The following is a 17223-nucleotide window of genomic DNA, read 5'->3' on the forward strand; positions in this document are numbered from 1 at the left end:
GAAGTGAATGTGTTGGTAAACCTTGTGAAATGGTTACTTGGCCTAATGTATGTTATGATGTAATACTCAAAGTTAATCCCATACTTAACCTGGTAATGAATTGCACTCTCATAGTATAACAGAGAACTTCTCTAAAGTGGTAGATATTGATCAAGTATCCGAAACAGTGATGAATATATATATGTATGATATATATTTATATATATATTATACACATATATATACATATATATATTTTTTTTGGTATGTTTCTATTTCAAGGGAAGACCATGAAGAGACATTAAGATGCTCACTGGATTTTTGCCTAAATAATTTTTAACCTCTCTGAATCTTAATTTAAGTTCTCTGCATATCTTATAATTTAATAAAGTCGCTCAAATTGAAGGTTTTTTTTAACCTCACCTTTTTAAAAAGATGTTGCATCTGTACAGCAGAGATACTTTTAGGGAATATGAATAAATATAATGATCATTTTTACTGTATGTGGCATGTTTTGTATGGATATTCTTTGGAATTGTACATATTTTTTTCAGAACACCAGAGGTTGCATCTCTTTATATACTGGTTTCCCCACTCCCTTCCCTTCCCCCTTTCATCTTATTTCTTTGTCTGCTTTTGTTTCTTGGAAAGGAAAATAAAATGCATTTTAAATATGCTGCGCATTTTTTCCTCGTCAGCGTGGGACCAAAGTTTGATGTTTCAAATGATTATGCGATATGAGAGGGATGACAATAACCACTTCAGTACTTTAGAGGAGCCGTTTAGTTAGTGAAATGTTGTAATTCATTCCTCAAGCAGCTCCAACTCCACCCAAACCCGACAGATAATAAACCAGCCGGATATAGGTGGAGTAGGATGATCCAGCTTTTCCGCAGGTCGTGGTGAGAGGCTGCTGGCTCCTTCGGACACGATGGCTGGGAGAAGAGGTTCCTTACACACCAATATGTTCAACTCGCATACTTGTTGTGCTTTTTGTACCTGTGAGTCTGTACATTATTGTCACCTGGTCCCCCAAAACTGACAAGTACTTCTTACTCTTATCCCAGAGAAGTACATCCATGCAGTGCTGTTACACTGTTCTTTAGGCATTCTAAATTTGTCTTTAAGAGGGGGGGAAAAAAAAAAAAAAAAAAAACATGGTAGAGGATATTCTTCTACTGGTCCATCGTCCACTTAGTGTGGTCTTTTTACACCATTTTATGTGTCGTTTAATATTGATGGGAAAAGAAAATGTCGGCCCTTTTCGTGGCTTCCTGCTGTGCCTAGCTCTACACGGTTTTGGTTGATATTTGCTTGGCAAGATTGAGTTTTAATATCTCGAACAGTTTCATCTTCCACCCTGAGTTGCACTTCCTCGATCTTAACTCTGGGTCAACAGTTTGCTCTTTAGAGGTAAAAAAAAAAAAAAACCCGAAAACATTTTGAGCTATAACGATGCACATGTCGGTAACCGACTTTGAAGGTATAGAAAAATTATTTCAAGTGTTCCGATTCATTTCGTGGATGGTGCATTCAGTTTAAAGAGGAGTTCCACAAGACGCTGAATCAACACTATTTTTACATTCTCCTGACATGCATCTGCCTTTAAGATGTGGGGCACAGGCTGTTTAGCTTAAATATACATTGTGATATTTGATCTAATACAATCAACATTGCAGTGAATCTTGTCTGCCAGCACAAACAGGTGGAATGATGGTTTCCAGGCAGATGTGAGGAAACGTCTTAATCCACTACTGCAGCAGATGCTGATGCAGAGCATCTTCAATGAGCGCAAGTTGAAGCCACAGGTAAGCAAAAGAGGAATTTATTGTATATCATCTATATACACTTTTCAACTAAATCAGAAAAAAGATCTGCACAATATTATCTTTGAAGTCTTGAAGTATTACCCATGAACATGATGGTCAAATAACCATGGCAACAATCAATTTTGGTTCAACAGCAGTCTCCCGCCTCCCCTCCCATCACCCATATCCGCTACACTCTGCTCGCTGAACTTCTACCCATGTTAACAGTAGCAGCAACATTTCAGGGGTACACAGCCAATGACCTGAACAAAAAAAACAAACAAAAGAATCAACCTGCAGGAGGTGGAAAAATACACGTCTTAAGTTCATCTACCTCAGTGCAGAGGACCCAGTGTTTGAGACAGCATGCAAAAAGGATACAAAACATGACACGGGAATTCTGGATCAGGTGATGGTTTAACTAACATTAACGAACGCCCTTGTGGACATAACAGTGCAGAGCCCAATGGTGAGAAATATCAGTGTAATACTTTCATAGTCTTGTCTGCAGAACGACTCAAAGCTGCAGAGAGTAGAAGGAAAACATGCAGTTTCACTTTGCAGCATGTCAGTCTTTGAAGGTAAAACTCGTCAATTACACTTTACATCGAACTGTATGTTCCCTGTGTGTGAACGGTCAGCAGTTGTCTGGATTTCTGGATAAATAGCCAGTGGCAGTATTAAAACTAACATTGTACACGATGGACTATGTATTCCAGTGTCAGTGAGAATGAGATGTCATCCCAGAGGACATTTGTAGAAACAGACCTGCGTTAGCGAGCTCTAAAAAGAGCTCTACAAGCAATTACATGTATATTTGTGTGTGTGTGTGTGTGTGTATATGTAAATAAACAGATTGCAGATAAAGATCTGGGATCAGTAGTACCAAATTTCCATGAGAGAAGGAAATGAAAAACAAATTCCAGCAGATAACTGTACATCTGTTAGCACAGTTGGAAACCACGCAGACAGATTTACCCGACCTCTGAAAGTACCATCCAATCAAAAAAATCACCATTCAAATGTCACACTGGAGCTTGTGGGATGTAAGGAGGGGGGATGCATGTTTTATATACAAGTCATATGTACCCATCATCAGTAGTGTCTAATGTCAAATAAGAAAACCCATCATGTCGTCTTTAAACAAAAAGACACAAAAATATATTAAGAAAAAAAAGAAGAAAAAAGCAATTTTCATTGCCATTTCACACGACTCTTATTTGCTCAGTATGCACAATGTCGTCGCCTGTCACCAGCAGGGTTACGGCTACATTCATAATTTAACTCAGTATTTTACTCAATGAATGCAATAACCCTTTAATCTTACATCTGAAGGGTGGTGAGGACTCGGACTGAACTACAACAAGAATTTTCTCATCAAGAATCTGGTTTTATCGCATCTCATCTCACAGTGTTCATCATCAATATGAAATATAAACTATGAACAAATAAATAAAATCAAAAACCATCCCAAACATTATCCCTGCCACATTTTAAAACTAACACCAGGACTGGACCACATCTGTTATACGATACCTGCGGGTCTCACACATGAGGAAGCTACCGTTGAGTGCAACTCATTTCTGTTTGGAGGATATTCAAGTGGGGGATGAAAAAGCACAATCTGGCTGTTCATGCTTCATGACCAAATAGCAGATTTTTGTCTAATGAACTACGGCCTATACCAGAAGACATCTTGAGATCTTAGAAACATGCTAGTAGTCCAGACACCTTTTACACACACACACACACACACACACACACAAAAACAGAAACAGTGCTTCAGCCTCTTTCCCCCTTACACACATACAGCGACGGTGAGATGTTGCATGGCCAACAGAATATAGTGTTTTTCTCAAACTGAAAACCCACAACACGCTCGACCCTTCTGGGCGAGTTTAGTCTGTCGCGGGACGAAAGAAAAAAGAAGAAGAAAAATCTTGTCACTATACAATAGTAGTATTTCCTGCGCTGGGACATGACAGAATGTTGAGGGTGATGATATTAACAGTGGTGCTGTAGTGTGTTGTGGCCCGTGGAGAAGGGGGTCGAGGGGAACGGGGAAGAAACACAGGGAAACAAAGGGAGGCGGGAGAGACGAGTCAGGAGGGGGAGGGGTGGTTTTCAGTAGTTTTGGCTAAAAAGGTGAGGTAGGCCTTGTCACAACTTGGAGTGTGGCTTTAAAACTGGCAGGATTTCTCATTTGCAGTCTGTCTTTAGTGTTTGCTTCCTATCAGAGTGTGGTCGGGTTGTGCGTCTCCAGCGCCTCCTATCGTCGCCTGCCTGCTCACATCTTGACGTCCTCCTCCACACTGAGCTGGGACAGAGTCTTCTTGATGCGCAGAGCCGTCAGTCTGGCCGCGCCGTTGGCGTACCAGCACTCCCGCATGATCTTCCCCATCACGCGCAGCGACTGCCAGCAAAAGACACGTGGGTTAGATTAACAAAACTGGGGTTTTGGTCAGAAAAGACATTTCAATTTTCCACTAAACTCACTAAATTTGCTTGCTAGAACATTCACTAAATTTTAAGATCACGTGAAACAGGTCTATCAGAGTGTAACACAAGGCTTTTAGGCGAATCTTTGCACAAACGTTAAGACAAATTAGGTCTGGGGAAAACACCATTATTTTCGCTGACCGCAGTCTGATTAAGGAACCGTAAGAAATAAAATAATGTATTGAAACTCTTCCAGGGAATTTGACCCATCAAGGGTCACATACACAGAATTCTTTTCATACGCCCCCACAACACAGATTTAGAAATAAACTGTCCATACTGGTACTCGGGACAGGACATCTTGTTCTGCCAAAGTAATCAAGCCCAATTGCCTCCCTATATAACCTTTAAACATATTTTTAGAGAACCATCAGTGCGGCTCTTGACAGACATAGTGTGAAATACCTCGTAGCTCTGCCACCAGTTGGGCACATTGGGCCTCAGTTTCTGGTCACACACCACCTTCCTCATCTCCTCTATGGAAGGGTCAGAGGGCACAAGGTCATAGTAGGGCAGCTGGTACTCCTCATGGATGCCTGTCGTACACGGAAGAGATGAACAGACCTCATCAGTCTCTGATTTCATGAGACATAAAATGGATTCATGCACACCCTCCAGCTGCGGTTTGTTCTCTTACCTCCTGCGTTGCAGCGACGGGCGATCTCCCAGTACACCAGGCCCAGCGCGTAGATATCAGCACACTTGAAGGAATCAAAGTGTTTCATGTTGATAGTTTCATCTAGAACTTCTGGAGCCATATACCTTGATGGAGTCAAAGGAGATAAATCACTACCATGAGAACGAGTGACCCTCCTTTTTAGGGAACTTTGGTGAATTAAACTTAATTAAGACAACTTCTTTTTAATATGTGGGGACAAAACCCACAGCTGTTACAAAGTAGCTGCTAATTGAGAAATATCAAGCAAATGTCAGTAAGTTATAGCAGGACATTTGTGGATCTGGGACTGCAGTAGTCATGCTCAATGCAATGTTGAGGACAGTGTTCACTCCTTTCCTTGGGATAATGTTTGTAATGCAAGAGACAAGCCAGGTTAGCATTTGAAGCCCTGCCAAATCAACAGTGTACAGAAACATTTACCTCTTTGTGCCCACGCGCTGGTTTGGTGCTATATCAATTGTGTCTGTGATAGACTCATGTCGGACTGCCAGCCCAAGGTCAGCTATAGCGCAGGTGCCATTCTTCTTAACAAGGATATTTTTAGACTTGAGGTCACGGTGAGCAATGCCTGGCTTACCTGTAGGAGGAAAGATAAGATGTAATTTCATCCCGCACCAAGAGCAAGTTGCTGCTGTGTTCGATCATTTATTCTCATCTCACCCTGAGTGCCGAGGATCTCCATGTGTAGGTGTGCCAGGCCACTTGCAGCTGAAAGTGCGAGTTTGATCATGCCCTCGATGGTGACAGAGTAGCGGTTCAGGTAGTCAAAAAGAGAGCCATGCTCGTGATAGTCTGACACCAGCCACAGCTGCGTCCATGTGCCGTTGTCTTGAGGAAATAAAGAGGAAACATTTAACCATATTAATGGACCATTCACACTTAAACCTTTAGCAGTGTGAAACCATGTTTCTGAACACGGACAAGATAATAATAGTTCCTTTTCATTTGGCTATGACAGAACTTACTACTGAACTTGTAATTTAGGCGATTTATTCCATGCGTGGGATCACAGAAATGTGAAAGGTTAGAGTATCCACAGTCTTCCTCACCTTTATTGTCTGCTGCAATGAATCCCAGAATGTTTTCGTGCCGAAGCATGATTGTCTGGTAGATTTCAGCCTCTCTGAACCAGGAGCGCTCCTCTCTGGATGAGAAGATCTTCACCGCCACATCTCCTCCTCTCCACTTCCCTCGCCATACCTCACCAAAACGACCCTTTCCTATGATCTCCTGCAGCACGATGGTCCTGGCCACCGTCCGCTGCACAAACAGGGGCAATCCTGTAGAGGGTGCCAGAGAGACTAAATCAATATGTATATCAAACACATTTTGGATGTTTATTTAAGACATATGCAAGGCAACAGCTCCTGTTAATGAGATGGACGTATGAAATTAAAGGGAAAAAAATTAAAAATTCATCATTACATCATTCTGTCATAAAAAGGAAGGCAGCGTGTACTGACCGGAGCCCGATCCTGAGGTGGACATGTCATAAATGAGGTCTTGCAAGGTTTTGTCCTTTGCCAAATAGAGATGGTCACAGGAGGGGTCTTCAACCTCCAGCCTCTGTCTGTGGCTATAGGCTCTCTGGTGATACTGGAACACGAACACGCCGATCATCAGAAACACACAGAGCAGAAACACAGGCCCTGCAATGACCGCCACCAGCTCCACCAGCCCCCAGCTGTTTCCTGGGTCATTTGTTGGGACTGGAACGGCACACAAAAAGAAACGGAAGCAAAGATGAATAATTCGAAATCATAAACATGGTCAATACTGAACTGAAGGAGCTTTGATGATGGTGCCTCACCGGGTACTTTCAGGTCAATACTGTTGCAGTAATCTACATAGCAGCAGTGACTATTGAAGTAGCCTTCAGCACTCATACAGTAGACAGGCTTTCCAGGGGGGACCAGGTTGTCCTGATTGATGCAGAAGCGCAAATGCTGCTCCTTCCCCTGATTGTAGTAAGTTGAGGTCAAGCAGGCGCCATCTGTCTCACACTCATAGCCCGACTTCTCACAGTTTGTACAGTTGCAACGCAAAGCTGGAGGGAAAGACAGAGAGTTAAGTCAGTTATTAATCTGATAAAGACATGAGGTCAAATAGGAAATCTATATGAACTCCCCAGTTTGTCCAGCAGAGGGTGAGCTTACACTTTCAAATGTTAAGCGTGTTGCATTCAATAGTAGACATTTCATGATATGTAGACACAGACTACCGAGTTCAACAGGAGCAACGCGACGGCCCTGGTGGCCTTGAAATCAGATCCCTCACTGCGGATGAACCCAAACACGCAGGGTGGAGACAGACCTGCCCAGTGGGACACACAAAGTGAAACCCAACAAGGGGAAAGAGCACCAGCCAATCCCCAATGCAGCATTCTTCCCCTTTCCTCTCTTCTGTCTTTCTCACAGTGACACAGAGAGGTGCCACTGTTCAAGCTAATAAGACAGGAGTGTTATTAAATTCAGCCCACTCCAGCACAGGGACCCATTAAAGGTGACACAATGGAACTTCTGCCGCTGCGTCTAATAAAACTGCGGTGGTCCATCTACACGCTTAAATGAGGTCAGTGCCAGAAAGTCTGCACAAATCCACCTCATCTAAAACAGAAACAGTGCTGGTTGGGAAACTCAGAGGGTAAGAAACGGCAAACTGATTAGATTTGGAGTGAAATGTGATTTTGAGTCACAGCACACATGCTTCTCATTTAGAGTAAGGTCAGGACAAAGAGTTTCTTCAAAGGTTTGCCACCACAGTGCACAGAAGGACCTGGTTAGTTGGGTTATGGGACTGTGAAAGCATTTTTCCCCTTTTAAACACACAAATGACGATATGTCTTAAAACAGGGCCACGAGTGAGGCCAAGAACTAATCCTTGGTGGAAACAAAGGTGATCACTCGGAAATAATCTCACAGATCGTGGAATTAGCAAAGACCACCACATCAAAAACACAGGAGACACAAAGATTCTTATTCTTAGCATCAGCATTGGTTGGAGCACCCACAATGTGTGGCCCCGGAGAAAAGAGGATTTTAGGAGACGCAACATTCCACTAATATAAGCTTTTTACTGAGGACTACTACGACCGGATGAGCTCACCGAGTTTCACTTTGAACCGACTTGGGTGTCTATCAAAAGGTGTCAGCAGAATGTATGCCTTTTTTCCACAGAGCCACTATCAAAAGTGACTTTAAATGACTAATTAACCGATTGCACAATCAGCATGTAACACGCAAGTGGCTAAAACCACAAACCCTCAAGTGGTTTCCACTCGATCAACCTCTTGAAGTTGATTTCTGCGTGGGAGCATTTTTTGGATGTAGCACATATGCTGATGTGTCTCTGCTTGTTCACTGATGGAAATGACTGGAAATGTTGAACATTTAAGGGGGGTTTCAGTAATATTTCTCAACTGTTTAGTGCTGGTGTGAGCAGGCGAGTATGCGCCTTGTTCCTCAGGAGGTGAGTGGGAAAGAGGCAGGAACTCAACGCCAAGTGTGTCCAAATTCACTGAAGTTCGCATGCAGATGGAATTTCCTGCAGATTACACAGAGGTACAGCAGGCTGAGCCCGATAAAGACAGAAAAACAAGTCCTGGCTGTGCCACATCACGCTAATCTGCAACATTAATGGGGCACATAGTTAAGCAAAATAAAGCTGACATTACAGAGGTGGGTTTAAAGCCATTTAATATTTAATTGGATCCATTTCCATCAAATTCACAGCCTTTGCTACCCTTCTTCCATCAGGCTCTGCTTTGTAGGTCTGTTTACTGGTTCTCTGTTGAACAGATCGATGAAAAAAAAGTGAATCCAGGCGTGAGCTGTTTTGGTCAATCCATCCTAAAGGCAAGCGCGACATTCAAAAAGGAACATTTTTAGAAGGCACTCTTTCCCCCAAAACACTCAGAACAACAACTACAACGAGCTTAATTGTGGTAGAGCTCCGCCAACAACACATTGTACCGATGTATGGTAATAAATTATCTGCAGAGCCCTGAGAAGAAGACCAGCATGATCTGACATAAATGAGCCTGCGCATCCATCACAAAGACAGCGTGAGGCGGGACAGATGGTCCACAGACATAAAACAGAAGCTCAGGAAGGAAACCAAACATGGTCAAAAACATGCACATTTGCTTCCCCGAGTCTGTCATCAATGGTTTGCGGCCTACCAGGAGTTTGGTTTGTGGTAAATCGTTCTTTCCATTACGACCTACCTTCTCATCAGACCATGTGCTGTCTGCTTCCGCACCAACAAGCAAAAAAAGAAAAAAAAATGCTATGAGTGGCCAGTGCCGAGAAAAATCCAATTCTTAAAATGGTAGTGACTGCAGCCATTTAAACTTAAAATTACAGAAGGAAATGTTTTGTTTCTGACTAACCAACTGACACTGACAAAACTCCTCAGTGACTCAACATCTAGCAAACGCCACAAAAAAGTCTGATTTGCAACATCGCTCCTAACTGTTTGAGAAAATTGGAGATAAGAGAATTTCTCAATGGAAATGTCTCTACTCTCTGACAATTATGATTAGAGTGCACAACAACAGCTTGCAAAGTATGGCACAATGTAAAAGTGAAAACTCATAAGTAAGATCTAAATAATGAAAGTCATGTATTACGGGGCTATGGTGCATAACTAAATCAAACAAGAACCCGTGGACCACTTGCATTAAACCAAATGCCAGGTTGTTTGCACAAGGCTCTGCATATCTCACAGGATTCAGAACAAAAGTAGAATAAAGCTACACTTGACGGAACAATATCAAGCCTAAATACACAGATCTGAGTTGATGCAGGGTGTGTGGTTTGAGTGAACTCTGCTCTTGTATCCACATAACTGGTGGTCTTTACACTGGTCCTTTGTGTGGAGATTAAGGCGACATGAGGAGGGATTGGACTGGGCCTACAGGAACAAAGAGCAGAGTGGGGGATTGCACTTCTGCATGGAGCAGGGTGGGGGATGGGTGGAACACAGGGGACAGACTGGGGTTACCATGAACAACCCCAATGTTTGGGGGGCTGCTCTGAACCAGACAGGATGGGGGCTGGTCCCCATTTGTGCATGACAATAAAGAGGAGATGGGAGGGGGGCAGAAAGGGGGTAACAGGCAGTATTGAGGACTATACAAGCGACCAGCTGCGACTGTCATTAAAACCCAGTCTAGACTTTGACTTACAGGAGGGAGCAGGAAAAAGGAACAGTGGAGGAAAACAAGGGAGCACAAGAGCCATTCCTTCGAGCTGCTAGTATGTGAAGTTCCTATCATTCCGTTCATGTTGAGACAGGAAATGGCAGACACAGCGAGGAAGGGATTAATAAAACATTGTTGCCACAAACAGCTTTGCCTTAACTTGGACCTAGGGAAAACCACAGCATAGTCCCACTCCAAACAGCTTTACCCATTAACCTTTATGACAATGCTCTCTTGTTGTCCACACCTACTCATGCAGAACAGCCCCGTCAAAACAGAGATGAACTTTTGAGTTTGGGCACAGAATAAAGTCTGCTGAAAATACATCAATGGTGCAAGGCAGCAGGTTACACAAACGCAGTGGGTTTCTGGGGGCTGAGCAACGCAGTCGGAGAGAGTCTCGTGTACGGGAGCAGAGCACCATTACCAAAATGCACTGGCTGAAATTAGATCCATACAGATAGCAGACTGAGAGCTGATCAAGACAAGCAGACGCCACCAGACAGTGTGAGTGCACACACACACAGGCAAACATGCACGAGCACACACCACCACTGTGTCCTAATCAATGCTAGGGGAAGGAGGAAAGTCATTACCTTTGTCTGCATCTCAGGGTCAGATTACTGATCTGATTCTAAAGTGAAGTCTCTTGGGCCGAGACTGCCTATACTATCTCTATCAACCACCCCCCGTAGGCTACGGCCCATCCTGTCTGTCTGTCTGATGTCCTGGATGGGATCAAAGGCAAACAAGTGAGAGCATGAGCTCATTTCGGGCCCCTGCTGCAGGTGCTCAAACTGATCAAAGTTGCTTTCATAATGCTAAAGTATACTACAAATCAGTGCATCTGCTATTTGACTTGTGTTTAAAACATAGAAATGTTAACACTGTTCTGTTACAGGTAAAAATTAACCCATCGCATGCCAACATTATGTGAAAAAAAAAAAAAATGTGTGGTTGTATGCGCTTTTGCAATCAAACTTTACAAAATCAAACCCAACAAAGTTAAATGATAATTAACTATGTAACTATGTCCACTCACATGGGTGTGCCACCGCATTTAATGGCATCAACAAGCAAATACTATCCAAATAAATGCATCTTCACTAAAAAAAAAAGAAAAAAAAAGGAACAGTTCTGCATGATCTCTTGCGAGGACGACTGTTAAATGAGACACACTCAGGATAAAATCAAACCAGTGCTACTATAGGGCAAGTTGTTCAGGCTTAAATTGTTTTTTAAGAACCAGTTGAACAAACTCAACATATTCCCCAAAAGCAAAAGCCCTCCCTCCAACAGATGGATCAAACCAGTCACAGCACATCACTGTCAGCGTGCTGGAGAGCAACTTGACAAGCAGACTGCACACTTTCCAGCAGAAATCTACAACACAAAGGCACGTCTGATCTAAATTCAAAGAGCAGACAAAAAAAAAAAACACCTCAACAATGGGACATCTAATGTGGTGCAGGCCAACTATCAGGTCTGCCGGGATGTGCTGTGACACTCATTACGTCCATGTTCATTTCAGAAATGGCACAGAACAGATGTGAATTTTTACCCATGATGTTTGTAATGCAAAAGCATGTTTTAGGATAAATTCAAGGCACAGTGAAACTGGGAGGCTGTGTGTCAGCAGTAATCCCCTGTGGTCTAACATCAGTAATGGCAAAGCTGGGTCAGTCAGAGGCTACGTTGTCTGCTGTAGCAATTAGGGCTGTGTGCCTCCAGGCTAACGGAGGTCATTAACAATACCGGTCATTATCAAGGGACCACCCATGACCCGACCTGACCCCGACTGGCTCACTGCCACATTACAGAAACTGTTGGTAAACACAGATGCTAAGGAGAAGAGGTCTGGGCCAGGAAGCAACATGGACTTTACACACAGAGGATGTGCTGCTAAGTAATTCGATCACAATTTAGCCACATGGTTGAGGCATCCATTAGAAAGGGGAAACATGTTAGAAATGAAAAGAAAAAACAACTCCCAGCTTCTATCATAAGCTTGGAGGGAGGATACATTTCTCTCCTCTTCCTGGTCCAAACTCTGCTCTTTACAGACGCACACCTTTGAACCCAAGAAGTTTTGCTCTTTGTACATTCCCCTGGATATGATTAGAAGGGCAGGTACACACATGTTCCAATCTGACTAGCTCAGGCTTTCACCACCTGAACTCTTTCACATTAAATTTGACATAAAACGGCACCCGCATGAATTTTTGTTGCTCCACACAGCCCGAGCCACGTTGGATTTTCACCAGTTTCCAGTTACCCCGTGTCTGATTTACACAGAGACACATTTGGGAATGACAACACTATTTGTGAAGAGGCCATGTGCGAGCGCAGAGCTCAAGAGATAACAAGAGCCCGTCTAACCAAACACCTTTTTACCTCAGGATGAAAGACACCAAACCTAAAAGCTCTCCTCAGCGCCCCGGAGGCAAACGGTAAATAAAAGCTGAAGTGGGACCACAGATGAAGTACAGATTAAAGTCTGACAAAGCACAAGGCCTTTATATTAGAGAGCTAGAGAGTGAGAAAAGGGAGGGACGCGCCCTACCTCAAGGCAGTGTAGTTGACATTGCCCATATCGCATTGCTGCTGTGTTCAATTCACACAAGCTGACTGTGTCACGCAGCCATGTAATGTCCATAACACCAGTGACTCCTCGTCCATATTAAGCCAACAACACGTGACACTCAGTCCCTGTGAGTAAAGTGAATACTCAAAGAAAAAAAAGAAAGAAAGAAAGAAACCCACACTTGCTCAGGTCTGGAATCTGCTGTGGCGTGGCAACATTCAGGTTAGTCTGGTTCCAGCCTCTGCATGGTGCAATTCATCATATAGCGTGAAACTATGTGTTAAGACAGACTCAAGTGTGACAGACCACCGCCAGCTGGACGAAGCCATCAGCCCGTGTCTGTTTTTGCCTCGATCCCACCCCCCACTCCTGCATTCACATATCGCTGTTAAAGTTGGAGTAGACCACTCAAACAAACAAAACCACGCAGGTGTGAGAAATTTCCCAGCATACCGTATATGACCAGATCAACCTTGGTGTACTGCCCCCTCATCTCAACTGGGTGTGTGTGAGAAGCAGGGGTTGGTGATTATTCAAGAGGTGGCTTAGCTGTATAACAACCATTTTACTTCTTTTTTCAACCATTAGTGCCAACAAATGCGGAGATGAGTAATTTACAACCCCAAGCCTAGTATGGAGTCGAATCTGTTCAATCCTTGTATAAAGTGGGGGTTTTCAAAGATAGATGTGCAATACACAAAGACTCGAGGAAGTTTGGTATCAGCTGCTCCAGCAGATGGGGTGGATTCAGACTGAAGACGACCAATAACTGGCGCCTCAATAGACCCCACTCACCACATTTCCATTACAATGAACCCAGACTTCAACTCTGACTTCTGTCTGGGGTGGCTGAATGTACGGCTGTTGTCACCCTATGCCAGCATTCACTTTCTGCTGGAGGCCACTAAGCAGCCTTTTCACTCCTTGTAAATGGGCACCAATGGCGGAGCTGCCAGTGTTTACCCACAATAACACATTTCATGCACAAAGTGGGTTAGTCCTTCGTTCAGAGGCTCCTTTGTGCACCTTCCAACGTGGAAACCAGCTCTCACAGCCACTGTAATTGACCACACTGCGCACATTTAACCAGCCAGCTATCATTACTTGTCCCAAGAAATACAATGATAAGCGGTGACAGGCCAGCAAGGGGTTGTTTTGTAAATATGTTAGCATATCAGCCGCCGAGAGATTAACTTGAGACTCGCCGGTAGATTTTAAACCATTATTAGGACTCTAAGCGACATGATGAATTATCCCATTTTATTATTATTGTCCAAACAAACATGGTAATATTAATCAACATTATTCAACTTGAGTCAGTTGGCTAGCAAACGTTAGCTGGCGCCTCGGCATAGCTCCACCATGTTGTTGTTGTGGTCTAGCTACTCGCTTCTTGTTCATTAGCGACTGATGCCACTAAGACAGCCGATATAAATCACGCTAAACAACATGACTTCTGGTTAGAACACACAGCAGCCGTGGTTTCGAGGTCGACGCTAGCCAGACAGAGCTAGCCAAATCCCCGATACAGAGCGCCATGACGATTAGCGACAACAGGCGATGCCCAGTCCAGGAAAACACATCGAGACAAAAGCCGGAGAGGTGCTCAGATCAAACTTACCATCACCGACAGCCACTAACCCGAGCAGGGCAAGCAGCATTAGGGCAATTTGTTTTAGAGCCATATCTTCATAATTCCCATCTCTACGCGACGAAATGCGTCCGAAGTGTTTCGTTATCTATACGATCAGACCTGAAACACAACCACAGTCCGACCGCACACACCACACCGTCAGATACAAGCCAGCCAGCCAGTGACGCGTTTAAAGGGGAGGGCTGGCTGCCTGCTGCACGTCCCCCTCCATCCTGCCACCGAGGTCACGGCTGTGTGGGGTAAATAAAACACTGGCTGAATTACAACCTTCCAGTGGCACATTAACAAGTGAAAGTTAACTTTTCATAATGTCACATTATCTAAAGCTTATAATCACAACAACTACATCAAAGCTTAAATTTACACGTTTTACACCAAAATTATTTTTGTTGTTTTAAATACACTGATGATAGCAATGATAATGATAATGATGATCATAACAATAATAGAAGGAAGTCATTTTCATATTTTGAATGACTGTTTCTTCTAAGGGAATTTCCAAGGTTTTATGGGCCAACAAGGTGAACCCTGAACCTTATTTGATGTTAATGTATAACTTGACTTCACAGATTATCAAACGAATTGCCTCTGAGCAGGGCCACCAGTTATGGTACACATTTTTTTATTCCTTACTGTTTGATAGCATTTAATTTGGACCCTTATTGCCACATTTTGACAGCTGTATATATTTTTTGTAGATATTCGTTAGCAATTTAAAGAAACCACTCCGTTCACATTGTGAATATTTATGGTCCCATATCAGTCCTTTTTTCACGCCCAACTCATGTCTGTGTGGTCATTCTGCATCTCTTTACGGTCTTTCATTCTGTGTCTCATTTTGGTTGTTTTGCATCTCTTGCTGGGATTTAGAAGTATTAAGCTACTGGGTTACCAGGACCCCCTCTGGCTCCTTAGACCTAGGGGGTAAGGCCTGTTATGGGCTCAGTTCATGTATTTGATGATGGCTATTTTCCAGGTATTGTTACAGTAGGTATTGTTACATAAAATGTCAGCTCCTAAAGATGGTGTTTAAAAATTGTAAAGGAGACAAGGACCTGGTTACATCTTACTTCAAGACGTGGATGCTGGGTTTAATGAACCGTGGTTAGTTTTTGATACAGAAACGATCATTTATATTGAACTTATTTTCTTATTTGAGGTAAACACAAGTACATTCAGGGAACAAACTGTGAGCACCTTACGGCAGTCCTGTTGCTCAGCTTGTGAAATTATCAGTCAAATCAAGTGGTCTCTTTACCAGATAAAGAGCAGGGGTTTTCTGAGGATTAAATCTGTTCAAATTTATGACGACAATGATCATGATGATGAAGTCCGACAAAGAAGTCTTATAAAGCCTATATTCAAAAGAAAATAAAAAGGTATCACCCATACCTCTAAAGCAAACAGAATGGGAAACAATGTGAGTATGATGGAACAATAAAGCCTTTTTCTTTTGATAGATAAAGGTCCGAAATAAATAAAAGAAGAGCTCAAATGATAGGCCCAAGGGTGCAGATGACTCCTGACCTCTCTGTGTTGTCCAGACGACCGTTAGACAAGTCATACACATACGTCTATCCATCGACAGCCAAGAGCTGATCTTCTGTTAAATGAAATCTCTTACTGATATTAGAGCCTTAGTCTTAATGTATACCGACGCTGATCAAAATCTTAGAGCCATTTTGGTTAGAATCAGAATGAAGATATTCCTTTCCTTATTTTCCATTTTGTATCAAATAACAAGCTGACTACAGTATTACATTCATTGGAAATTTGCAATCTTGTTGCAGTTTTTAGAGCAAAAGTGTGAAAATTACCCATCAGTTCAACCTCGCAAAAGGTGTTTTGGTCCAGCATCATTCTTGGCTTTCTCTCTGTGGTGGCCCACCCTGTCTGTACCCTGCTAACACATTCATCCGACTCTGCCTCTGAATGGAGCACAGGGAGAGGTGAGTCAGGCTGTAACCAGGTGCATTTGGGACTTTATCGGTGCCTGCTTTTATCACCTGTCCTCTTGCAAGTGCTCCAACTGATCTATCCCCAAGCCCAATTGTGTGTGCATAGTCTCCCCTGTGGCTCTATATCTGTGTCTATTATCATCACTGTCCAGTTTATCAACACACCTCTTCAGAGCATGACATCTGCTGAACAAACCCTTCCTTCTCTGCTGAACCTTTGGGAATGATCCCACTGTGAAAAAGTAGACACACAGGGGTGGAGCTGGGGGCTGGGGTGGACGGAGAAGCAAGATGGGCTTGTGCACCTACAGAGAGGGAGCTTGGCCTCTGTGATACTTAACAACCCCCCTGCAGTGTTAAAAATAACCTGCTCTTCATCTGACTGGCCAGACAAACTGGGCCTTTGAGAGAGCATTATCTCACTGGGGTTTGTTCAACAATCAGACAGAAAACATACACACGCTCATGCACGCACACACACGTGGAAAAAGGAAGACCAAGCACAACTGATACAGAGAGAGCTGGCATGCAGATATAACACAGAAGGGACCGAGCTGATACCATTATTTTCACCACATACTTGGCCACATTCTCGAGCTGTTGCAGAATTTTGATTCTTGTTTCACGTTTTGTACTCAGTGCCTCAAACTTTCTGGAGCAACATTTACATTTTAACACATTATTTTTCCACCACAGCCTTTGCGAAAAAAACTCTTTGGGTTGTTCATCCAACCCAAATAGAAAAAATTAGAAACAAATGCGATGAATTTGGCACCGGTTCAAAAGGCTGTCTTTCTGGGGTGAAAAACTTTGTGGTTGAGCTTTGGCAGATGAGTAAAGACAAATTAATCTCATGTTG

General features: G+C 43.2%; 1 protein-coding gene across 1 annotated transcript; it reads right to left on the reverse strand.

Annotated features, from left to right (window-relative positions):
- Window positions 1-1788: 1788 nt before the first annotated feature.
- Window positions 1789-14568, reverse strand: acvr1ba (activin A receptor type 1Ba). The gene is made up of 9 exons (XM_072367530.1): window positions 14374-14568; window positions 6776-7012; window positions 6429-6674; window positions 6015-6245; window positions 5626-5793; window positions 5386-5542; window positions 4924-5048; window positions 4692-4822; window positions 1789-4200 (listed from the first exon to the last, which is right to left on the reverse strand). The coding sequence occupies exons 1-9, from the start codon at window positions 14435-14437 to the stop codon at window positions 4075-4077; spliced, it is 1485 nt and encodes a 494-aa protein (XP_072223631.1). The 5' UTR covers window positions 14438-14568; the 3' UTR covers window positions 1789-4074.
- Between the last annotated feature and the right edge of the window lie 2655 nt (window positions 14569-17223).

This window comes from Leuresthes tenuis, unplaced genomic scaffold, assembly GCF_036924035.1.
Source record: "Leuresthes tenuis unplaced genomic scaffold, fLeuTen1.0.hap1 SCAF_16, whole genome shotgun sequence".
In the NCBI taxonomy this organism is placed as follows: domain Eukaryota; kingdom Metazoa; phylum Chordata; class Actinopteri; order Atheriniformes; family Atherinopsidae; genus Leuresthes; species Leuresthes tenuis.